This window comes from Calidris pugnax, unplaced genomic scaffold, assembly GCF_001431845.1.
Source record: "Calidris pugnax isolate Ruff unplaced genomic scaffold, ASM143184v1 scaffold24, whole genome shotgun sequence".
Lineage (NCBI taxonomy): Eukaryota > Metazoa > Chordata > Aves > Charadriiformes > Scolopacidae > Calidris > Calidris pugnax.
Genome location: NW_015090922.1, coordinates 16,048,843 through 16,075,187, shown reverse-complemented (window position 1 = coordinate 16,075,187; position 26,345 = coordinate 16,048,843). Strand labels below are relative to the sequence as shown.

At 46.3% G+C, this 26,345-nt stretch overlaps 1 protein-coding gene across 1 annotated transcript in view; it reads right to left on the bottom strand.

Annotated features, from left to right (window-relative positions):
• Positions 1-26,345, bottom strand: part of MDGA1 (MAM domain containing glycosylphosphatidylinositol anchor 1) — a 144,417-nt gene that overhangs the window by 48,642 nt on the left and 69,430 nt on the right. Inside the window, exons 8-9 of the mRNA XM_014950442.1 lie at positions 25,698-25,991; positions 790-1,059 (exon numbers count right to left, since the gene is read on the bottom strand). Of these exons, the coding sequence (XP_014805928.1) occupies positions 790-1,059; positions 25,698-25,991 (564 nt within the window). The remainder of the gene's footprint in view (positions 1-789; positions 1,060-25,697; positions 25,992-26,345) is intronic.

Here is a 26,345-nt window from a genome sequence, read left to right as displayed (position 1 = left end):
CCTGACTTGAAAAGTATTATAAATTGGCCCTGGACTGAAACCCCAGTATTTTGGCTGAATTTACTGCTTATTAAAGCAACTTCATTGGATAGCTTTTCTAGAAACTGGTGCCCAAGTCAATTCTGGGGTCATGGGAAAAGCAGATTTAATGATCAGCTGGAGAGGCTAGGTCAGCTGTGTGGTTTTAGATGCTATAACTCTGCCATCCCTCTTTGCAGTTGCAGGTGCTGGACAGGAGTTCCACTACGGTGCTTGCTGGATTCATAGATAACCCTGAGCAGCAAATCCACTGGGTAGAGGTGCCCAGCTCATATTTGTCCTAGCAGGCAATGTGAGACACAGACAGACAGGAGACACAGGGAAGGTACAGGAATACATAACACAGTTTTTGTTGGTTTGTTTTTAAAGGGGAAATTAGATAGTTCGAAGCCTGTTGGGGGGAAGTAGAGAGCCTTTCATTCCCTCTTGGTCAATACTTATCTAATGATTCAAGTTGTCCAAGCCTGAAAGCTGACAGCAGTCCTGTATCTTTCAGGCAAGTGGTCAAACACCACTAGAATGTAGCAGTGGCTGGTACTAGCTGCCTTGGGTCCATCCCAGACTTGACAACTGAATGATGGAAGCAGATCTCCCTGTTTGCTGATGGAGAATCATCCCTTCTGAATACAGCCCTGTGCGCAGAAGAGGCAGTAGAGGTTGCCTGTACTGGCACCAGTTTATGGGAAGCAGGCTTCCCACCTCCATGATCTCCATCCAACTGTTCACTCTGACGGGCCCTCTGGGACTTACCAGACACCTGGAAGAGGCAGGTGGAGACCCCCACGTCATTGGAAATGCTGCATTCGTAGCTACCGCTGGTCTCCCGGCTGATGCTGTCCACCTTCAGCTCCGAGTAGTCCTGCTGCTCTGCCAGGGGCTGTGCCAGAAGGCTCCCGTTGAAGCGCCAGACGGAGGTGGCCACCTTCATGGGGCTGCCCTTCAGCATGGTGCAGCGCAGGGTGACGCTGCGGCCCATGCCTTGGCGCACGTCCTGGAAGGCTGGCTCCACCACGGGGGGGACTGGAGACCAAACAGAGCAACAGACAGGGATGCTGTCAGGGAACAACCATCTGGCTCAGCACGGTGACCTCAGCAGTGCCTCTGAGGAGACAGGCACCTATTATTTCCAAGATTATATCTATTTTCTAGTGGGAGCCAGGCTTCACCAAACCAAAAGCTGCAATAGTTGTCTGACATCCCCTTCTGACTGGGCTGGGGTCACCTCCCACCTTCCTCCCATTTATTAGGTAGGGGTGGTGGCCTTTAGCAAGTACTCATCCCCCAGTGAGACACTGCTTGGAGGAGCTACCAAGCCTTCCTCTTGCATGCAAGAAGGGCAACTGCAGCAGCTGAGAGCCACAGCTTGGATTCTATCCTCAGATCCTAATCAGAATAACCATAGTCCTCATACACAGAGTAAACTGCACTCTCTGAGAAGGCAGGAATGCTCCCAAGCAGTTACATTCATCATCTGGTCAGCATCTGACAGGGTATTCAGGGACACCGTGTTCAGACGGAGGGCTATGCACTGGCTGGCCCCACTGGGCACAGACCTCAAGGGGTGTTAGAGGGCCTCTCCCAAATACATCAGTACAACCCCTCAGGGACTGCCCACAGGGACTCCAGGTCCTATTTTTGTCTCTGGCAGCAATTCCCTGACGTTGGGAGGTGAGTCACATCTCTCCACGTCAGCTTCTCTGCCAGCAGTGTGAGAACAGCAGAGCAAAGGGAAGCTACTAAGTCTTATTCTTTAGCACTCGTAAAAATTTACAGGAACCTCACAATTTGGGTATGGTTCAGGAAGAGCAAGGAGAAAGTCTGGATTGGTATTGCTTAGGTTACCTCTTATTTAATGCAATGGCAGAGGCCTTCAATCTCCACAGCCATCTGATGGAAATATTTCACTTGCAATAAACTCTTAATTAAAACACTACAGCACGGGAATAACTAGAAGCGCTCCCTCTAAAATGAGAAAGGCTTCCTGAACACAAAACAGCTGTTAGCCCAAATTTAAAAGAGGGAGAACAGATTTATAGCAGCTCCAGCACAATCACAACTCACCTTCTTTGGGTTCACAGCACCTGCTCTTCCTGTCCACAGACAACTTGTACGCACTACAGATCTACAAAGCACCTGCCTCCTCTAAAGGTCCACAGAGCCGCCAAACACAACCAGGCCCCAAAACCTGCAACACACAGCATCTGTGACAACACAGACACAGCTCCACCAGGAACCATGGGCCACACAGCATCACTGCTGCCCTGAGCACAGAGGGCTCCAGAACACCAGCCTCTCCCCTCCCATACCCCAACCCCAGCAAGACCCACCTGCAGCTCTGTAACACTAGCAATATCTCCATCTTCACCACAGATGAAGGGGGTGCATGCACCACCCCATAGGTCTGCATGCAGTGTCCCCTCTCCCAGGGACACAGATGCACCTGTGGGCACGCAGCGTACAAGCCTCCCCTCCACCTGGCAGCCCTTGTTTGACAGTGCCTGATTGTTTTCTAGGTACCCATTCTCAACTCTCAGCCTCTCAGCCCTTTGCTGCACTTAAGTAGATTAAAAGCAGCCCTTGACTGAGCTCACATCGCCGTGCTGAGTGGCATGGTCAGCTCATTACAGATGGCTTTGCTAGCAACATGTCTCTGCGGGTGCTCCAAGCGCTGACTTGCCTTTGGCTCGCACGTCTCCCACCTCACGGTGAGAATAATGTGAGAAGTTGTTTGATTAGACCTAGTGCCATGAATGTGTCATCTCCATCCCTAGCTGCTATCCCATGTCTTGGGTCACATCTGCTCCTTAATTGAAGCTGGTGGGGTCTCACATTATAATCAAGGCCAGCTGGTGATATATATAAAAAGAAAAAGATAAAAAGGGGAGAGAAAAGAGAAAGAAAGGCTTCAAAAAAAAATCAAAAAAAACCCCACAGCAGCTCCAGATGTACTCAAAGCAATTTATCACACAAGGAGGAGAGTGAGGGGTGGGAGAGAAGCTTTCTTCCCTCACTGCACCGAGCACTGTCCATGTACGGAGCTGGAACAGAGGAAGAGAAAAGGTCTGAAAGAGGACAAAGTGCCCCCCTGCAAGGACACACGCTGCATGGAAGGTGCCCCCCCATCACTGAGGGAGTGTCTGGGGCTGGTAAAGAATCACCGAGGAGCAGGGATGGGACACTCCAGATGCTTCCTTAGGTCACAGGAACAGCAGGACAACCAAGGATGCAGAAGATATTTAATCTTCTTCAGCTGGAACATGGGATTTACTTGATTGCACTGGGAGAGGCTCTGGGTCTATGTTATCACCTTGCGAAGGGAATATTGGAAGGAGCCTATACAGTAAAATTTCATTACATTTTCTCCTTTTGTCTCTGGTACTAGGAAACACCCAACAAACACTAACTCTGCAGGTAGTCCTGGAGCCCCTGGGTTTTCTGAAGACACAGCTGAAGCAGGCCATCCCATCACTGTAAAGGATGCGTGCAGCACTACAGCAAGGGGCAGCTATTCCTGAAGGCTGCCAGTGGATAAGAAAGCAAGGAAAGGTCAACAGCAATTACAGAGCCAGACATCAGCTCTGGCCTCAATCGCCCACTGGGGAGCCTACACTTCTTCAGGTAGGTTATACACAAAAGGGAGACCTGCCACCAAAGCAGTTTCAGCCTGCAAATCCTAAAAGATAACAACATAGCCTTTTCTCATCCCTGGCTTAAATGCAAAAGTAAGCTTGTTTAAATGAGCTGGTGCTCCCACTCCCCAGAACTGGGACCTGAACAGCTCCAGCACACTGAGATGGTGACTCTTGGAGTGGAGACCTCCAATATGACTCCTGCATAGACACCTTAAAGGAGCTGCAGGATACGATAATGATTTTCCAGGTACCTCTAATACCCACAGGAAAGCAGCATCCCTGCTGGCTCTAAGGGAGCAGTATCTGGCTATTCTGGCTCACTAAGCTGCCATGGTGCTCTTTAGGGAGCTTGGGTTTCAGCTCCAGTTTTCAGCCCAGTTACAAAGGCAGGTCCTTGTCCAAAGGCTCCTCAAATGCCTTTCTGTAGTGCCCCTGAACTCCAGTTCATGCAGCTGAAGTGTTCTTTGAAGCAGCAGCCACGTTGCAGGCAGCTACGCTTCAAGGAGGAGGTAAAAAACCTCTCTGCATATACAGGGCTTTGGGATGCCCTGGTAAGAAACACAGCAAACAAATAGAGACAATTACTGTTTTCTCTCAGCTCGCAGTTTAACTCTAGAGGAGCTCGCTGGCAGGAGGAGTGACGAAAGGGGTGAAGAGGGCAGTGCGTTACCCTTCTAAGCAACGCTGAAGGAGCCAGGCTCCTCCAGCAACCTTGTTAAGATGCAGCTGCTGTGCAATACAAGGCAGGGCAGCCTGCCTTTGCAGCAGAATTACTGAGCGACAGGAGAAAACATAATCACTCACCTGCTCGTTAAGAGCAAATCAAATCAGCTGAACACAGGCAAACTACTCCAGTGTGCCAGGCACCCCAAAGCAAAGCCGAGCTGTAGGCAGCTCCCTTGCTGTGAGCCAGAGCAGATGCTCTGCACTGAAGGGTTGCTAAGCTAGGATGGTGTTCATGATAATGAAGGGCAAGAGCAAGGGAAGCACAACAGAGAAGTATCAAGTGTCAAGGGGTGTTGCTTTGTGACCCAATAAACTGTTATTTTGGTTTCACTGGAAATACCCAGGACTGAAATGCTCATCCTACTAGATGAGTGAGAAGTTCACTGGCTGTTGAGCTGTGGCTAAAGTCTCTAAGTATTTGTTTTAAGTCTGTTTTTATTTTAGCCTTGAGGAAGGGAGGAGGTTCTTCCTTACAAGAGCCAAAGTGCTTGCAGGAGAGACCACAGTCTCCTTGCACTGTTACTGTGCTGTCCTGCTTCAGCACAGCTCAAGAAAGGGCACTTGGTGATCCTTGGTTCCCATCAAATTCGGATGCCTCCAGGAGGCAGAGATGCTTCCTCCACCAATGATGAAGTCAGAGCATCCCAGGATAGCAGTCATGCACTATGGAAAGTTTTTCACTTGTGGGGCAAATACTGAAAAAAACAATTTAGGCGAAATTTTTTTTCCACTTTAAAAATTGGGTATGTTGTCATGAGGCTGCTCAGTCTGATATGGACGAAAGGCAAGGAAAGGCTCATATCTGAGTGGACTGATGCACAGGAATCAGTGACAAGTTAAACACAAACCAGCATGTGCAGAACAGGGGAACACTGAGTGAACAGACCGCTCATTAAGAGCTCAGGCAAGAATTGAGAAGGTCAAAAATCCTAGACATCACAATACAACACTACTATGCAAGACACATGCAAAGTTTCCCTTCCCGCAGCTGGAAGACTGTGAATATCATATCCTCGTCAATTCCCAAATGCTGGCTCATTTTAAAAGGGCTGTCAGAGCTGAGGAGCTCACTCATAACCTGTTTTCTGAGTCACAGGCAGCCCTTTTCCCCTTCTAACCACCCTGACCAGTGGCTGACAACTGCCATCTCTGTAGGTGGTCAGCTGCCCGCATTGTACTGCTGGTCTATGCGGCTGCCATGGGCTGCTGCACTCTCATTTTTCTACTGGGATTTACTTCCCGCAATGCTTCCTCTGCTGCAAAGAGCACCACAGCGCAGCAGTGTCGGGGTGGAAAAAGAGAGGCACAAGCAGAAAGACGGCCAGTCCAAGGTCACACAAGTGGCAGCATCAGACAGAAACAGCGTGGGAGTCCTGCATCCTGACCCACACTTCAGCCCTTAGCCCAGGCTTCCTCCCCTGCCAAAAACACCCTCTCTCTACTCTACCCTCCAGATTCAGTCATCATGTACATTTTTATTTAAATCTAGAAAGTGCAACGCGTAACTCAAATGCTGAAAATAGCAAGCCTTGCTAGATTAGAAAAGCAGCTTTATTTTCAGCAGCTCTCATCCCACTGTGCTGAATGAGTCCCTCCAAGCTTAGGCATGCAATCACAGCGCCAGTGGGACTTCTGCTTGTAGTCTGCACCTTAGCCCACATATAAGAGTGAACTGACAGCTCACTTGCTGGGTTAACATTGCAAAGGATACGCAGATAACCTGGTATGAAAGACTGCACTTTGTGGTTAGTTACAATTATTAGCTGTTTTGTTATCCAAAGTGGCTAACTACACTGAGCAGTGATTTCTCTCACTGGAAAACGATCATGGCTATTAGGGCCTTATGAAACTTATATGACTCCATCCAACATCCATTTAAATTCTGATTTCTGCAGTCATACTGGATTCAGTCTTCCCTAATCTTTGGTAGACAACCTAAGCGATCCCAGCAAAGGGTGTATTCCTTATCCAGCTCCTGGTCCTACAATCCAGTGTAATTAAGATGTCATAGACATCAAAGATACTGCACTCCTGCTTTCACAGCAGGTTAAAAAATCCATGGTTTCAGATCCAGAAGAGACCAGAGCTCTCTATCTGAGCAAGTGGGAAGCTCTTTTGTTATCACAAGGCTGGGAAATCACAGCTGAGCAATTCTGTTCTCTGCAACAGCACTCACACCCCACACCAAGAACGCACATTAGGCACCAGCAGTTTTCCATGTGGAGACACACTCCAGAGGGCTGTGCTGCCATCCAGTGTGACCTGAACAGGCTGGAGAGCTGGGCAGAGAAGAACCCAATGAGGTTCAACAAGGGCAAGTGTAGGGTCCTGCACCTGGGGAGGAAGAACCCCAGGCACCAACATAGGTTAGGGGTGGATCTTCTGGAAAGGGCTACTGAGGAGAAGGATCTGGGAGTCCTGTTGGACAGCAAACTTTCCATGAGCCAGCAATGTGCCCTTGTTGCCAAGAGGGCCAACGGAATCCTGGGCTGCATAGGGAAGAGTGTGGCCAGCAGGTCAAGGGAGATCATTCTCCCCCTCTACTCTGTACTGGTGAGGCCACAACTGGAATACTGCGTCCAGGTCTGGGCTCCCCAGTTCAAGAGGGACAGGGAATTACTGGAGAGAGTCCAACATAGGGCAATTAAGGTGATTAAGGGATTAGAGCATCTCCCATATGAGGAAAGGCTCAGAGAGCTGGGGCTCTTTAGCCTGGAGAAGAGAAGGCTGAGGGGAGACCCCATCTATGTTTACAAGTATCTAAAGGGTGGGTTGAAGGAGGATGGAGCTGGATTCTTTTCAGTGGTTTCCAGTGATAGAACAAGGGGCAACGGGCACAAGCTGGAACATAGGAATTTCTATTCAAATACGAGGAAAAACTTCTTTAGGGTGAGGATGACAGAGCCCTGGAACAGGCTGCCCAGGGAGGTCGTGGAGTCCCCTTCTCTGGAGATTTTCAAGACCCGCCTGGATGCAGTCCCGAGTGATGTGCTCTGGGCAACCCTGCTTTGTCAGGGGAGTTGGACTAGATGATCTCTAGAGGTCCCCTCCAACTCCGACAATTCTGTGATTCTGTGACAAATATCCAACTAATATTTACAGCCCCAGTCTCATTTGCTTTTTTCTGAGACATGATATAATTGAGTAACTAGAAGAGGGGAGATGGAGGAAGGTGCGCTTAATCTCTTTCAGCTAAAAGCCAGAATCTCTTTCTTTCATCTTCTATGCCTTCTGCCTTTGCACTTCAGTCTCCCCATGTATAAAGAGATAAAACACATTTTTTTTCCGAAGTGCTTGAAAGCCAAGTTGCAAGTATTGTTATTTCAAACAAAACAAATTTGTTTGAGTACATTTTCTGCTAGACAAGTGGGTGGAGGGATCGCAGAAGCCGGGTTCAGAGCAGAGAAGGCTTAGTTCTGTGCTAGTTGACTGCTTTTAAAAGAGGAACAAGTGAATATTCACTATCAGCTTTTCTGCTTTCCTCTTCTCTGAACTTTCCAAGCCAATTAGCTCAACCAGTCTTCACCTTGTTTTAATAAAGAGGGGGTTACCAAAGAATTTCCTCTTCTGCATGACAAGCTGTGCTGATTAATATATGAGACCCCTGGCTCACTTTACAGAGTTCTTTTGAAGAAAGTCCATCCTGGGTGGGAATTTCCAGACCTTCTGCCTCACAGACATGCCTCCTCAAAAAAGATCTGTCCCAGACATGCTGGAACTCCACTCAGACTCACTGCCCAATTAATTCACGCTAACAAGACACTACAAAGACAAGTATTCTCTGGCAGTGTAAAGCCACCTCATTCCCATGCCTCACTTACCTTCAAGTGCCTAGTTTCAAAACAGTACGCTCCCCTAATTGAAAATGACAAGTGGGAAAAGATGGTGTACCTACAGAAGACACATACATATTTTGTATGTCAAATGCATGCTGATAATCCTCCCCCCACCCACAATACTACCCAATTAGCAAAGTTAAACACAAGAGAAATAAAGAGGGTGAGAGAGTTGCCATTTCAGATTTAGTATCTTCAATTGCTGCCAGACCAATCGCATAACCCAAACCTAGATTTATTTTTATTTTTTGCCCCAGAATAACATGAAAATATTGTCTCTAGTTCACAGCCAATTTCATTAGTTATAGCATGGTAAAGCAGGATGATGGCTAGGGTAGATCTGGGATTCTCCTGCCCACCCACATACTCACCAGAGGGGAGCCCTCCCATATGTAGCATTGTCAGACCACCAACTCTCTGCTCAGGTTCTGCCTCTGCCTTCTTGAAGACAACAAGATGTCAGCTCATGCCCATGCATTTGTTATTACATGCTTCTGTTTAACAAATTGGGCTGGCAGTGACATGCCGCTCCCAATAGCATATAAATAGTTTAGATCCAAACATTCACTAACAATCAGCCAATGATACTCTTTCCCCAAAAGCATCCCGTATGCATTAACGTTTGGCAGAGAACCAGTTATCTTACTATTCAATAATTCATAGGTGAGCTACTCAGCTGGGTAGTTCTGGGAATAAAGCAACTCATTCCCAGTGCAAACTAAGGAAAAGAAAAAAAAATAATCAACCCACAAAAAGAACCAAATGAGATTCTTCTTCTAAAACAGAGAATCCATATCTTTCTTCTTACAGTTTTTCTAACCCAATTCCCTTGCTGCAGTTTAAGCCTACTGCAACTCCTCCCCATAGATGTTTTCATGTCCTGGTTATCAACTCTGTCCTATCCCCAGTAGTCACCAACCTCAACAAATAGTAGGAGAGAATTCTTAGTCTTCTTCTCCTTACCCAAAGTCCTTGCCAAGATGATATTGACATTTTATATGTGTGTGTATATGTATATATATATATATCTCTTTACAACTCCCCTTTCTCTCCTTCCCCTGCTTTTCAGGTGGCAGAAGCCCAGCTTTAGGTCCTATTTAGATTTTGTTTTCTCTGGGCAGAAACACTGTGCTAGAGTTTTAAATGTCAGAGGAATCACATGCAAAAAGTTTGCGAAAGGATTAAATAAAAGAGAAACCTGAATCTACAGCTCTGAGCCTCCTCACGTGCCTGGCAGAGACAAGCAAGGTGCAGGGGCCTATAACAGGGCAGAGATCAACAGGTACCATTTACAACCTTGTGAGCAGAAACAGAGCTGCTTGATCCATCACAGCAGAATGCTTCCATTCACAGTGTAAAGCAGGGAAAATAGAGGGAAAACAGCCAATCTGTGATGTTCATCATCCTAGTATAGGCCCTCCACATTTCTGAGAAGGTTTTGCAAACAACTGAGAAAGGACCGATCATCCCCCAAGGTTTGAGAGAAAACCTGGAGCTAGCTGGAACAGGACTTCAAAGCCAAAATTTATCCCATCTAACTTCAGGCTCTTCATTGAGGCTGCCAAATTAGGAACACCACCTTGCTCCAAAGTCATCAAGTGAAAGGGACATCTCCAGAGGACGATTTGGATGGTAGGAGTCCCTAGCTGGTACTACCTCCCTCTGTCCTGTGGCTGCACAAGGAGCCTAAAGTGATCCCAGGCCTCACATCTCTGCTAGGTGGGATGAATGCAGACCAAAGTAAGTGTTTGTGCAAGACCTGCACAGAAGTGACTAGTGCCACCCATCTATATGAACCTCTCCACAAACTCTCAGTGCCTTGTTTATTGAGTTCATCAGTAAGATAAGTCATAACACACATGTGAAACTTGGGCTGTATGTCCTGCTTTTGGACAGAAGACACCTCCTGTGTTTGAGCTGCTGCATGGCACAACAGAGCTACCCTGGGGAAAAAAACAGACACCAGCCTGCACGTTCCCCAGAGCAAACACAGTGAGAAATTTTTGAACTCCAGACAGCATCCAATTAGTGCCACTGCTAGGGCTCATGTCCAGAATATGCAGATGCCACCTACAAGGAATTAACTTGAGTTTCCCCTAGTCTCCTGTGGAGGATCTCACCTACAACCGGAGGAGCTATCAAGCAGAGGTGACTGCTGACTCCAAGCAGTGATCCAATAGCAACAGGCTCCTATTCCATCACCAGCTGCCTGAGCAATTCAATCACCTCCACACATTTAGACCCTTTTAATAAAAGAACGGGAAATTAAGAGCAGTGAGGCTGCAGGAGAAAGTGCCTCAGAGAACTGCAGTCCTGTCAAAATAGAGAAGAGTCCCTGCTTTAGAAATGCAATGATTGTCTGGGCCACAGGTGGTCAGAGCCTTCTGCTTACAGCTGGGCTACAGTATTACCCCACCTTCTGTTTCCAGTTTGAAAGCTAAATGGGAGCACTAGATGATCCCTCTACAGCTGCTTTCCAAACAGGCAGGCAAAGCAAGAAGTAGCGAAGCCAAAAGCAGAAATGCTGATTAAAAAATCAGACCTGCTTTAATGATGTGGTAGTGGGATGAGAGCTGGAAAGAGGAGAGATCTAAGCCAGAAAGAGCCTGGTAGGGGAAGGAGGGCCATCCAAGGCAATTAAAATAATTAAATATTTACCAGCATTCCTTAATATGTTTACTTTGAATTCTTTGTCTGTACTAGTAAGCAAAAAGAATGCATGGGGTGAAGCTAGAGCAGGAAGAGTTAATGCACTAAGTCTCCACTTATTTACAGAGTGGAAAAAGGACAAGCTTCCCCATGCAAACCAGGCTCTTCCTCAGCCTCTCCCTCCTTCAGGCCTAGTAGAGAATTTGGACCAAGGAGAAAGAACTCAGTATAGACCAACATCCAGTTCTCCATCACTTCTCTATCTGCTGCCTCAGAGCTCTGCTGCCAATCGTTTAATATCCTGCTCCGCTAACTGTCATCATTAGCCCATTTTTCCATCCTTCACCCTTGATTGATCTTGATTCATCTGAGGAAGATGACGACAATGAAAACATAACGGTTCAGAAAGAGGCTGAAAGGATGCTTAAATTAAAAGATTTATGGCAAACGTTCAGTCTCATAGATGAAGCAGCTGAGGTCAACAGATATCGAAGCATTTTTTCCCATAAGAATTAATGTAACAAGGAGGGTGGTGCATACAGGAACTTAAGAAATGCGTGCAATTGAAAAACACAGGATCAGTAGGTATAGCACAGAGAAAGGAGAGGCAAGAACATTTTTTACTGTAAGCATTTTTGCTGTCACTCTCTGGATGGTTACCTCAATCATTGTCATCATCATCTTCAGATGAATCAAGATAGATCAAATCAATCATGGACGAAGGATGGAAAAATGAGGAAAGGTTCAGGCAGTCCATCAGATGAAATGGCTGAAGTCTTTCAGAATAGTGACTGACTCCAAAAAGCCAGCTCTCAAATAGCCACCATCTCTGCCATCTGAAAGTCCTATCTTCCCTCTCTACCCTTCACACCATTGCCTGTATGCATTTAAAATGTGTGAATTTCATAAGTGCCTGTGTCCAACTCCCCCACTATTAATTAATTATGAAAAAATTGCTTTATCTGTCATATCAGTAACTGTCATAGCTTTTCATGACTGTATCTTCAGTGGATTGCTGGTTACAGAGAATCATCTCCCTACATCTTATTCCTCAAACTGTTAACCACCTATGAAGACAGCAGAGAATTTTGCAGCCCCATTTCTTCACGCCCAGATGATACCACGGATCTCAGACAAGGGCATGGACTCGAGATATGGAAGACTTGCTCTCCTGCTGGAAACCTCATGTCTTCTTTCTATATTGCCACCGTGTTGCCAGAGAAGCAGCAGCACACCGGCCTTGTGGATGAAGCAGAGCCAGTCCTGTAGCTCTCATCTTTCCCTGCATTAGGAAGAGCACTGTCACTTCTGACAGCCGCAGGTGTTCTGGGCTCCCAGAAATCACTCTCTGGGGCTCGGGGTCTCCTCTGCAGCAGAGGGCACAGGAAGGAGGCCAATGACAGAACTGGCAACCATTCAAGGACAGCAGCCTGCTCTCTCGACCTCCCCATCTGGCTATCAGCTCTGTCCCATCTCCTCTGGACTTGGACCAGGAGAGGGAAATTTATTAACAGTCCCGCTCACTGGATAAATCTGCTCTGACATTTGATTTTCCAGGCTGCTTCCAGACCTCAAACTGGGCCAGCAATACAGGAACCATTTGGAGGAGCAGCATCCCTGTTATGCGGGCACATGCCTATCTCACAGAGACATCTTTCCATGTTGACTGCACAGGACTTAGGCTGCAGCAAAGGTGATATGCCAGACAAGGGGGAACACACTCCTTTTCTTGTCCTGATCCCTGGATTTTGGTGCAACAGATGCCTGAAGCTGGTTCCATAAAGTTTCTGTTGTTCACATTCCTGACTCTTCTGAGACGAAATGAGTAAGGCTGTTACCTTCCTCACTCTCAGCCATTGCATCAAGATATGAAAGTGGATCCTGGTCTGAGTCAGTCCATCAGCAATTATCAGCTGGAGGGGTTGTAGCAGCATACTGTAACATGGCATCCTGCTCCTTCCAGCCTCAACGTGAGAGATAAGAACTCCTCCCAGAATCAGATACCCCAGGTGAAAAGGACATTTTAAAGAAGTTTCAGCAATGTTTACTGAGCCATCCCACTGTGGTGGGCAGAGAGAGGGTATAATTCTGTATACAGCTCCATAAAAAAAACTGTGTGGACTTAAATCTGGGAATATCTGTGGCTAAATCTGTGATAAAAGCCAGAGATGATGAAAGGACAGGCTTCTCTCTGTCCTGTTTGTTAGAGTCTAGCTGGATCTGTGTACCCTGATCTGAATTCATCAGTGCAAAACTGGCAGAATAACAGACCAACAACAGATCATAAAAACCTTCAAAATGCCATAGAAAGTAGGAAAATATGGGGCAAAACTTCATCTAGCCAGGCCTTTGAGGGGAAGCTTGTGACAGCATCCTGCCAGCACCAGAGGAGATAAAATAATTTTGTACCCTCCATGCATGTATTGTTTATGGAAGTACAAACACAAACCAATTGGGTCACTGTAAGTAGAGGAGACCTCAGAAAAAACAGCAATAAATCTTTTTATTCCTCACTGATTCCAGAAAAAAACTCATGGAAGATGAATGTGGGATGCAACTTTACAAGTTAAAAAGTGAATGATGATTAATATAGTTTTATGGGTCCTTGGCAGACAAACTGGGTAGTGTTTGAGAAAGCAACAAGAAAAGTAACTATCTTGTCATAACATCCTCAGGCATTGGAAAGATCCTGGCTTCCTTCCACACGACAGACTAATTGAAGATGTAATACTGTTCAAATGCAGCCCACATTAAGCAGATTAAAAACACATTAAGTGAAAGAGTTCAAAAAGAAATTTAAAATGGGTACATGCACCACTGAAATCTCTCTAGTGAGAGGGAACGCCTCCTCTAGGAAGACCTCTCTAGTGAGATTCCATATGAACCCCTTAAACTGATGCTATATTTCACGTCTTCATCAAGGTCAATGATCCAGCCAGCAGGCTGGCATAGCTAAAGCACATCAATTATAAAGTCTCCTGTTCAGGCTGTGTAGCCAACATCATCCATAGCCACCTTTGGTGTCTGAATGACCTTACATCTATTTGCTGCTGGGTGACTGTGCGCAGACTTTGGCAGAGCTCTGGGATGTGGCTCGTGCTTTGCTTCCTTCCCTCCGTCCCAAAGGCAGCACTTTAATGTGCAATAACTGACAATCACTATCCTTAAGTGCCTACATCAGGATAAGATACCAACATCTGTAGAAGACACAAAATATGCAGCAGTAAATAACATACTAGAGAGACACCTCACACAGGACAGCTTGGTTTGCTTGATGGAATGGGCTTATGGTAACTGCATTTGATTTGTTTTGAATTATGTATAGGCCTGGAAAAAAAACATGTTGAAGAAAGAATAGGTCACTCTTGTTAGGAAAGACACAACGAGTCCAAGACGAGCCTGATTCGATGTAACCCAGTGTATATCAGCTTTCAGCTGTAGTCCAAAGATGACCAAATCCTTGGATGATTAAGCCAAAGCTTACTAAACGTATTGTGAGCTGGGCATCACCTCTGCATCTGTGTTGGTGAGATCATTTTTGAAAATCTGTTTAATACGGGTGACCACGCTGCCAGAATGATGTTGAAAAAAAAAACCTAAGAGGGCTATAAAAATGAATCAAGGGCTGGAAAACATGCCTTGCAGTAAATGGCTAAAGAGACTCTTTCTGGATTGCACACTGAAAAAAGACTAAGAGATTACTTGTTCTGGTGTCTGAGAATACACAAGGAAGAGACTGCTGATAACAAATAGCTCTTTATGTAAGAAGACAAAGGCATAAAGAGAGCTTGTAGTTGGAAACTGAAATGAGACAGGCTTAGATTAAGTCATGCCAACTCAACCATAAGAGTAAAAACCACTTGAACAATTTACTGATCCACACACTGAATTCTCCATCACTTCAGTCTGTGAGTAGATGAAAACATACAAATAACCCAAGTTTAGAGCCACAAATGTAAACTCATCTTGTTCTTCAGCACCACTAGTGAGAGAGACTATGCTTGGCATAGAACTACCTCTCCTGTCTAGAAAAACAGCAGAAAATGGTTAGAGACTCAAAGCGCTTTTGCTTTCTCATAATGATCAAGAAGTTGGAGTCCCAGTATTCTGGGTAGGCAGACTGGAGCACAAAAGCTTCTCCAACTAGTTTAAAAAACACAATAAAACCACCACAAAATGCAACTGTCTTTCCTCCTCTCTTTAAAACCTGTAGGTAGTTTCATTTTCATCTTTTTCATTTATACATGTGAGTTGGTTCCTAGAAAGCTAATCAGAATGAAAACTCTCCCATTTTCGTGCATAAACTTGGACTTTTCCAAGGTCTCATGACTAGCAGCCCAAAGGGAAGAGAAAAATCCCCAAACCACAAAAACCCATTTTAAGTGTTGCTCTGTTTTCCTCTGACCCAGCCAGCTGCTACCATCTTCTCATCCCTTTAGACTCATTATGCTCTTTTCTAGAAAACCACATTAGGTGGAGGGCTGTGCCCTTTCCCTCAAGACCCAGTTCCCCATTTTATAGCATGCCACGATGTTGGCTAAAAGGCCTGAATTATGCATAAGCTATGAACTGCTTAGAAAATCCCAGCAGGCCTAGCACTATTAAGCCCATCTATATTGCATTAAGTTGTTATTAGTTACTGCATTCTAGCCTACGATTAGGACAGTACAATATCTCTTTGCAATCAGCACTTAGTAAGGAAAATCCCCGTTCAATGCAAATGCGACTATTATTTACTGTTCTCTTGACCTCAAATCACAGCCACTGTTGGGAACTCTTGTTAGTTTTGGCACTCCAACCGATTCCTCCCATCAAATGCTTGGCTGAGTTGGGCCCAGAGTTGTAGCATATTTGTGACAGATGAGATCCACAACATTTGTTTGATCAGCTGTGAGAGCAGGTCACAACAGATCAAGAGCCTGCAAAGGGTCAACTGGAATGGCCTTCAGTTGCCATTTTTTCTTTAGCCAGCAGGGGTTTATCCCAGAAGCTTCTTCCCCACAGAAACTGAGTAATTTTCAGTCTCTTCTACATCCCATTCAGCCCCTTGCAGGCTGGCAAACAAGCATGCAGTCTCAGAAGTCAGCTTCCTCCCAGTCAACAGTAATGAAAAATTTCAATGGTTTCCTGCGATCACACACGACCCTAGAAACAAGGACTCCAAAATCATACAAAATGCAACAGGTCTGCATGCAACTAGGAAATTTAAGCACGTCTGTCAATTCCTGGAACCAATGAGGGCTTTGCAGGTTCAGCACTGGGTTCATAAAAGAAAACCGACTGTTTTATCTCAAGTCCTGTAGGCCAATTAAATTCGAATCAGAAGCAAAAGCTGAGATAAGGCAGGAGTGTGTGCACACACCTGCTTATTTGTGTTTGCAATAGAGAGGCAAAGAGGAATGGAAATCAGGAACTATATGAAGTGAAACAGGGTGAGAGGGCTACATGCTGGAAATGTGATCTCTGCTCATTGAGAAAACACTGTTTCCTGGCTTCAAAGAAAAAGCAGTTTCTTTCTCAGAGACTGGTCCAAGTGGAATAGCACAAACTAGTAACTGAACAGTTGTTTGCCCACAGAAAGCCCCAAAAGGCCCCTATGCCCTTCCTAAAAACTGAACCCTCAGCCTTCCAGGACAGTGTTCCAGCACAGAACTGGCACCAGGAAGACCTGCTGAGACTTAGAGAAGCCTGAGCACCTCTGAAATTTAGCTCACATTCAAACAGTTCCCCTATAGGAGTGAATGTAATTGGTTCTGTTTCAGAGCCTGGGGGTCAGGATAGTCAAAACCAATTAAAATTCAGCACATACACACCCCTAGGATGCTCAGTTTCCTACTAGGACATCAGGATATGATATCATATCTTCGTATCAGGAGTGACTCGAGGTCTTCCCTGCATAAGCCCCCTCCTCAAAATGGCATCACTATTCTGTACACTGCCTCCATGTGCCTGCCACAGTCCTCCAGTGGGGCAGGAGAAACCAGCCCTGGTCTAGTCCCAGGGAACAGGGATTTTGAGGGATAGCACAGGAGCCTGCTCCTGCACCCTCATAAGTGCTGCTTGACATGATTTATGGGCCCAAAATCCTGGGAGAAAAGCAAAGGCACAGGCACGATGCCATAGCACTACTCAAGCCTCTCTGGGAAAGAGGCTGGGGTAAACGAGGCTCTGCTCCCCTGGCACAGGTCCTCTGTCAGGTCTGATGTCTTATGCTCTCCTGCAGGTGTGGACAGCTGTTTTCATTTCTCTGTGTCTCAGGCTCTCGTGTAGATGCTGAGAGTTACCATGAGAAAATGAATTGCTTTTTTTGCCTGCTTAGTGTCCCCCTGGTTTCCCCAGTGAGTCCTAGTCTGTGGTGTCTCTCTCCCCACAGCTGAAAATTCAATATGGCTCATTTCCTGGTCACCGAGAGGCAGAATTTGATAGGGACAAAGCATTCCCTCCTTTCCGGCCCTGTGACCCCTGCCTTAAAACATAAGCATTGACAGCAGTTTTCTGACTCCCTCCACCTACCACCTGCCTTGCCCTTGGCTCCTGATGGCAGTGCTACCGCGTATAGAGCATGCCTTTCCAAATCTACTTTGCTCAGGTGTCAGGAGCAGCTCTTTCTTTTGCTAGAACATATACATGAATCTTTCCATTCTCTTAGCTCTCCTATTGCCAGTTTAGAGCCCCCAGATCAAGATTTTTCTTTTTCAAATATACCCACTACATTGAACCAATACAAGCAGCTACCATCTTCTCCTCTCCCTACTGCATTCCCTGTGAACTCAGATCCCAGTCGCATGTACTACCTCTGGCAGAGAATATCCTGCCACTCCATCCACCCCATGCTCCAGGATCCATGGCTCGTTCTCTACCCTGGCCCAGTTCCCGCATCCTCTGGACACATACTGGTGCTGCACAGACCAAGAGAGAAAGCTTGGCAACAGCTGCTGTGCCAAACTCACCATCACCAACCTGCTGACTGGAGCTAAGTGTGCGGCAGAAGTACTTACAGTGTATGTTAGAGAGGAACCTGCATTACATCCCCATGCAAACAGAAGCAGAGCCAGAACAACCTCTCCCTCCAACCAGGCTATGTATCTCCATCTGCAGTCTGGGTACCACCAGCTGTATTGCAATTCAGAGATCTTTGATAAAGGTGGTTCCATTTGTGGCCTAAACCCAGACAACAACAACAGGGCTTAAGAAAAAAGCGGTTTCTTTAGAACAGCAAGATGGGAGGCACTGGGAAAGTGTCTGACAGTACTTCAGCAGCAGTATGCTCCTACGGCCTAAAGACGAGGACATGCTTGGGTGAGACCCAAACATGCACAGCCTTGCAAGATGTCCAGCACAAAGGATCTGAGAGGATTCTGGAAGTGTTTTTCATTCCAACAAGTTGATATATAGCTAGGTCCTTCAGGGAAAATAGCTGCCATGGCAGGAAAACCTTAAAAGGAGTGTCTGAATTGGAACAGTACAAGATGTGGTGATAAGCCCTGAAAGGACCACGGTAGGTCTACAGAGAGATGGCCAAGACTGTCTGCCATTCACTGTGCCTGTGCAGCTCTTGTCTCTCCGCTCCTGACAAAACTGTATAGCCTGGATGTCTCTCTCTCTCGATAAAATTAAGTTGCTCTTCCTGTAGAGCCTGGCCAAAAAACAGGATAATGGCAGCTTATGGAAAGTGTATTTGTTTCTCCCAACAATATCCGAGAAATGGATTAGCTGATTTAAACCAGTTCTCTTCTGAACAAACAAATTCATCTCTCTAGGCGGGGAGCTCTCACACAAGCTTTTACTCAGCCTATCATTACAACCACAGAGGTATTTGGAGACGAGCAATGAGCTGCAAAAAGGCTGAGCAGCAGCACAGGCAGGCTGCAATCTCATGTAGCAGCCCTAGGTCTCCTCTTCAAGGAGGGCTCCCACCTACCTGATGCACATATCTGGGTATCATCCTCTCTTCTTCCACAGCTGTTTGCCCAGGACACAATGAGGAGGCTTCCCGGTATTTTTCATCTGACATGTCGTGCCACAGAATGAACATGCCACCTTTGAAAAATCTGCTCCCCAGCCTCCACTGCTCCGGTGAATTCTTCCTGCCATCTGGGCCTTTTGCTTTATGTCTCAAGTCTCCTTTATCTCCTGGCCACCCCAGCATGCAGACATGCTCTGTCAGACCAATTTCAATCAAATAGATAAATCTGAAAAGCTCTCAGGGTGCAAGGGAGAGGCTTCCCAAGAAAATCTCAGTGAATAGCAGCATGTAGGAACCTTCCCCACAAGGCAGCAAGCAGAGAAGAGACCAGGGCCCTGCAGAGCAAGTCCTAATTGCTACAGATTGAGGGGAAAAATTCAGGCCAGTCAAAATACATGGAACTGCTTTACCCTGTGAAAGACACAGTCCTCCAAAGCTACATACACCAAACACTACAAGAAAGCAGCACTGAGAGTCCTGGGACTTTGCTCTGCAAACATGAAGGCTGCAAAGGTGGTCACAAAGAAGGAGGTTTCAGCCAAGCATCCTCAGCCTGTCAGACTACCTGCCCCTCAATGCCACGAGACTGGCAGGAGGGTAGCGCCAACAAGTCCCAGACAAACAGGAGCCGTTCTCTTTTCAGACACATTTGATACAATCCCATCTGAAGACCCAACCTGAAAGTGATATAAGTGCCACCACTGCCTCCGTCTGCCAGGCCCTGGACCAATAGATGGTAATTGTGAAAACAAATCTGAGGCCAGCCAAGCCTCTGTGGTTATTAATGTGCTCTGAACCATGGCCATGTGGATTTACAGCCATGACTGAGTAAAACTGATTCCTCTCCTCTAGCCTGTCCTTAGACTGACAACTCTAATTAGCTGTTAGCGGCCCAGGCACAGGGAAACAGCGCGAGCAATCCTAACCCCGTATTGCCGAGGCCAGGGCCACGTGCACAAAGACAAGCTCTAAGAAGCCTAATCCCAGCCACAGGACTGCTGGTGCAAAGTGTGTTGACAATCAGGAACAAAACTCTCTGCTCTTAACGGGGTGAGCAGGGGTTCCGTGTATTCACAGAAAGACAGAAATAACGTGTATACTTTCAGTGTAGACACACAAACCTCCATAGAACAAATTAGGGGGTAAACAGGGAGGATTTCCATCAAAGTGGGACCAGAGATTGGGTCAGGCTTTGTTCAAACTGCCAGTTCAAGGTCATGCCTATGACTAACAAATGGTTTTCTTCTTTTCACTAATGAAACTCCAGGTTCTACAAACACTCCCAAGTTAGCTCCTGAAATGTGCTCCTCAGCTTGGACGAGGGTGTCAGGATGGACTGTGCCGATGAAAAAATAAAAAAAAACCCCAAAACTAAAACAGTAACTATTAATAAATATACTCAGAAATTAAACCAGCCAAGTCTAAAATTCCTAGCAGATGGCTCCATACTCCAGCTCACATGGCCAAGCAGCAAGACACAAAAGCCAGCTCAGCCACATATATGGGTCAGCTCTGGCCACAGAACATCTCATTTCTCTTAGACTCCCTTCACATAGGCAGGGAGAGCTGCAAGGAGCTCTCAGGAGCCAAAAGCCCAATCCTAGCCACTCTGAAGAAACATCTCCATGCCAGGAGCACGTCTCAAGAGTGCTTTTAATGGAGCAGTTAATATCCAAGCTTATGTTTCAGAGGGAGTTGGGCACCAGCAAAGAGCGCTGACATTGAGCGATGGCTTCAACAGCTGATCGAAACAGTTTAATGCATTTCCATTTCCAGTTGTGTGGATCCAGCAATGCTTCTTACTTATTTACAGTATCACCCCCTCCTCCCCTCCCTGCTCTTCTGTTTGCTACATAGATAACAGAGGAAATTGATGCTGACTATTGCCCGCCTGATACAGCATTGCCAATGGGTTCAGCAGGATTTTAAGGAGGAATGACTCAACAGCGTGTGACCAGGAATAACATTTGCCAGCACATGAACTTCAACAGGAAAACATATCTGTGCCCACCTGAACATTAGTTTAAGTGACAAGGGCAACAGATGCCCCAGCAGGACGCATTCTGGCTGCCTTACAGGCCAGGGCAGAGCCAGACCCGCTGGTCACCAGCCCTCTGGCAATGTCTATGTCTAGGACTATGCAATGGCACCTGAAGTCCTGTTAGCCATGATAACTGCCCCTCCAAAGAGAATTTCAGTCCGCTTTCTTGATTATACCTAGTATTCCCTATGCTTTGAAGATAAAGCACAATAATTCACCTACCTCTTAATGTGGCAAAACTCTACCTAAGGACAATAAGCGTAATCCTTTGGAGATGAATCTCATATGATTGTGGACCTCGGATTTTGGTTCTAGAAGGGGACAAATTCATAGACCATATTATTCCAGGAAGGAGACACTCAGGTTAATTCCTTTTCTAGTCTTTCTGACTGCCAAGATCTCACCTGCTCTGTGACCCAAGGATGAGAAACAGTATCATCTTGCAGACTTGAATATCCAAAACAAAGTTAACCCTATGTAAAATCTCCTTTTTTTCTTCCCTTCTTTCTCTGGCCACTTAGAAACACCAAGACTTCTGCCAAAGACAAAAAAGGCAGCAGCAAAAGTCTGCTTATCCAATTATCAGAATCTGATGAACTCATTAACATCTCTCAACAGAGGAGATGGATGCTCTGCTACCAGGCTTTGGTGGTCATTCAAAGTGGAAGAACCCAAGGTGATCTGTGGGAAAATATTGTAGTAGTAGATGTATCAAGGATCAGATGTGATGAGGAGAGCAGGGTTGAGGTGGACTTTGAGCTGTCCAGTAGTTTATGACAATGCTGTTCAGGACTGACAAAGCATCAGAGCTGACACCATATCATTCAAGCAGGATAATGTACTAGGATTGCAATTAACATAACACTGTTACATGAGGCTCTAACAGAGCAAATGTATTATTCACCATGATAAGAAAGACCATCATCTCAGAGGCCAGTTCTAGCAACAGCTGGAGTTTAGAGACACTAACTAATCTTTGTAATTGATGGAGATGCTATTTTGACCAGGCTTTTAGGATACAAGGATATCTTATTTGCAATTTGTCATTATGTACTTGCTAAATTTGTATCCAGGTAGCATCCTTTTCACTGATCCACACATACACGCTTTCTTTCTTTCATCCTTTCATCCATATTGGCTCAAATGACACTTGGTATTTAAAAACCCAGAGTGCTGCACATTTTCAAGCCCAGTGTGTTTCGCAGCTTTATGCTACCTCACCTACAGTGGGTGACCCAGCCCTGATTTTAAACTCACTTCTGCAGAGGATTCATTTATCTGCTGGTATTTTCTTGAGTGAGTACCTGGTCCTGAAAAAAGCCTTGGCAACAGCATCAGCAATAGCATTGATTTTATTAACAACAACACTCTGTCCTTCCATTACTACTTTTATTTTGAGATTTTGAAGCGCTGTGTTTATTATGCCCCACAAATCCTTGAAGAAATGGATCAGTTTTATTCCTGTTTTGAGGATATGGGAAAAGATGACAAGACACTGCCACTCCAAGTGACAGCCAGATTCCCAGGAGTTCTGACAAGCCCAATCTCTCATTCTAACCAGCATACAATATATATATTTCTTCATCCTAACCACAGAGCTGCGAGGACTTTCATGAACTTATTAATCTTCCAAAGCTCTACAGTTCAGACCAAGAAGTCCAGGGAGCAGCCCATTCAGCCTGTCAGAGAGCTGATGATAGACAATTACAGCTGATAAGATAAAAGAAGAGCAACTCTTTCTGCTTAAAAAATACAAAAAATAATAAAAAGCCCAAACATTTTTTTATTTTTTGGACAGCTGACTTGTTCTTTTTGTCTTCTTATTCTCTTTCCACTACTGCAGTGCAGTTGGCAAACCCTATTTCTGGTCTAGTTTGTTACAATACAGTACTATATGCATCAGGGTGAGGGGAGAAAAAGAAAAGAAAAGAGAAACACAGAAACAGGTTCTGACATCTAATCAGATCTGCAGTATTGATTTTGCAACTTTAGCTTTGGAGCAAATCAGAGAAACAACCACATTATCACCCAGAATTCGCTCTTCCCTTGAGTGAGCCAGTTCAAAAGGAGCCCACACCGACACATAAACAGGCACGCCTGCATGCACACACACACACACGCGTGTGTGCACACACTCATGTGGACGCACACCCCCCATCCAAGCAGCTCTCCGGTGGGATGCGTGGGCTGGGGGAGGCAGGGTAAATGCTCATCACGGAGATTGCAGGAGCCACACGATCCCCATTTATGACAAGATGAGAATTCCAGAGCAAGCCACTGGACTAATGAGCTACCCACACTGGAGAGCAGCGCTTCAATTAACCACGGCGGCCCCCGCCACGGCCCCCACCTCCTTCCAGCTGCATGAACAAGGAGGAAAGGGATAAACAGGGACTGTGTTGTTTGCTCAGGGTTTTTTTTTTTTTGGGGGGGGGGGGGGGAGTTTTTTTGTTTTGTTTTTTTTTTTTTTTTCTTTTTTAAATACCTAAGGAAAGCCTGGGTATTTTTATTCATTTTTATTCACCTGTTTATGCTTTATATATTCTAAATCAGGAAGACCTATTTAAGACTGAACAGAATCAGTGTAAGGAGCTGGCTGCAGAGAAAGTGGGGAAAATAACCTGTTTCTGGGGGGGGGGGGGGGAGAAAGAGGGGAGTCTATAAAGGGGATAAGGGCAATTCTTGCCCTACTTTTTTGTTTCATAGTTCATTTTTCCTGCTGATGGAAGGAGCAAATTGACAGCCTTGAAACAAAAGCTGTCTGCCCAGGCACAGACCAGGCAGGGCCACCGTGAGCTTCTTCCACAGTTTCCAGGCAGGAGCCAGCAGCTCAGTCCAACAAGCAGACAGTATGCACCCAGTTTTAATTAAGGGCACACAGAACTAACAGGGGAGGGAAGAAGGCCATTTGGGTAGGCTGGTGCATGGACCATGCCACCATTACTTGGGTGAGATCACAATAAAGCAATTCTTGGCCATGGGAAAAGCTATAGGAAGAGCACGTTGAGTTGCTCTTTACACAGAAGTTCATCACATCTTTGCCTTCTTGGGGGTCACATAAAAGGCTTTCCCCAAGAACAGATCCTGGCTTGCAGCTACCATCTCTCTTGTGGGGGGAGTCATATCCTCCTCCTCCAACCCAAGATTCAGCACTGTGATCCACCTCCAGACCACCTAGTAAGCCTGATTTCATCCCAGGCTTGGGACTACTGCTCCCTCTGCAGGGGCAATGAGGGTCAGCGAGGACCACACAGTTCGAAACATCAACACCGAACAGGGGACACCAGCAGGTCTGATGGTTCTTTGCTTCAGAGTGAGATTTTGCTGCATCTCCCATTAGTTCCTGGGGTGACCAAGAGTCACCCTCCCTGCCATGTCCTACCAAGCCTGACCCAGCCTGCCTTCCAAAACAGCTTAAACCAAGACACACATTTCCACCCTGCTTAAGGGAAGCTTCTCCACACGTACTTACCTGCATGGAAATCTGCACACATTTATTTCCCTGTCCCCATCCTGTAATTTAATTCCTGCCGTGCTCCTGAAGGGGCAGACATCATTTTAAAAGGGGATCTTTGAATACTCAAAGCACCTGCAGGATTTCGCACACCTCCATTACTACTGTACTCCTGGCAGCTCACATGTGTGAGCGATGTGTCTGGTTGGCTTCAGCCAGGTTATCCACTCTGGTCTCCCTTCTCTTATTCCCAGGGAGCGAGCCTAACAGAAGAGTGGCAGCATGTCTAATGAGCTGCTGTGCTGTGCATGGAGTCTCGTCAGTCACAGCCCAGAGGCAGCGTGCCTGGCTGCAAATTAACCTGCTCCCTACCCATCCCAACACCTGACAGACCCATGCTGCTCAGAGGACTCTCCGAGAGGTCACCTATCACACTATCCCGACAGGATGAGGTCTGCAAGGAGGGCTACTCCTATGGTCACTGCTCCTTGCAGACCAAGGCATTTTACCCTTCTGCTTTCTCCTTGTCTGATTCAAAGTCTTGAAGGAGAAAGCACAGACCCTTGCAGGTCAAAACACACCTCAGCAGCATGGGAGCTGAGCGAGCACTCACTTCTCTGGAGGGAGAAGCCACTGCAGGGAAAGGACAGAAACAGTCACCCAACACGAACACCAGCAGCTTCCCTCCTTCTATGTTCACAGATTTTGCCTTCAAGTGCTGCTCAGAGAACCACCCATCGCTGAAATCACCCCATACACATGCTAAGAATCAGTTTTCTGTTACTCACAGCTTTGTTGCATGGAAACCATTTGGGATTATGCAGTCCCAATTAGGGTCTGCCTAGCACTGCCTTTCAAGCAAAACGATTCAAGCATGTCCAGAAATGACTGCTGGGGTAAGTAAGTTGAAGAAAGAGTTGCGGGGTGGAAATGGCCTAATTAACGTTCATTTGCTACCTTTTAAGTGCTTGACTTTACAAACTTACTAACATACCCTAAAGGTATTTTACACATACGTAACGCACACAAACACGCATCTAGTAGAGCTGCTGTTCTGCACTCACCCGCTGATAGGGAAATGGAAAGCGTTGTACACCAGCACACACAACACCTCTCCCTTCCACTCGCAACACGCTGGCCATCGGGTATCCTGCCCTTAGCCTTGTGCAGCCAGACCAATTAAATGTAAACTGTTCAAAGGTCCCCAGACAAAGGAGATGTGTCTGCTCAGCCCAGTAAGAAAGGTCAACTCTGCCTGAAAGCAGCACTGAGTGTGTCAACCTTGTGTAGCCCACAGGCTTTTGTGTACACAGGCATTCAGACAGGCGCTCCAGTACTGTATGGTTATACTCACACTGCACGTTGAGCTGCACCAGGGCTTCCCGGGGTCTGATGTTAAAGCCATTGTACCTGGCTGTCTGACACTTATAGGTCCCACTCATTTCTCGGCTCACGCTCTCCAGGCGCAGCTTCCCATCGTATGTCTCCATCGTCATTGTCCCTGAAGGCATGGGGGTTTCCTTATCTACCCGTGACCAGATGACGGGTGGCTTGGGCTTCCCTCGAACCTCGCACTGCAGCTCAGCCCGGGAGCCCTCTCGGACGGTGATTGTGGACTGACCTTTAGGAACACTGATGGTTGGTGGCACTAAGAGGGAGAGAAGAAGATAATTGTTTTACAGCGAGTTTCCAGCAAGCAAGGAATATTCTTGAGATGCTTGTGTTCAAGTCACACCAACACCTCTGAACTCCAAAGGTTTCCACTTGACACAGTGCAACCCCTATAGGAACACACGGCCCATAAAAGCCACCCTACAGTGTCTGGAGCTGCAGGGCATCAAGGAAGATCCAACAATGTATCCCAATACCAATGGCAAGTACTAGCTGTACTGGGACATCCTCCCAGCTCCCACTCCTCTGGCTGCAGAATGCTGTCTAGCAGCAGGACCAGCACAGAGGAACCCAAAGGCAAAAGCCTCTTTGAGTCATTTCTCCACTTTGG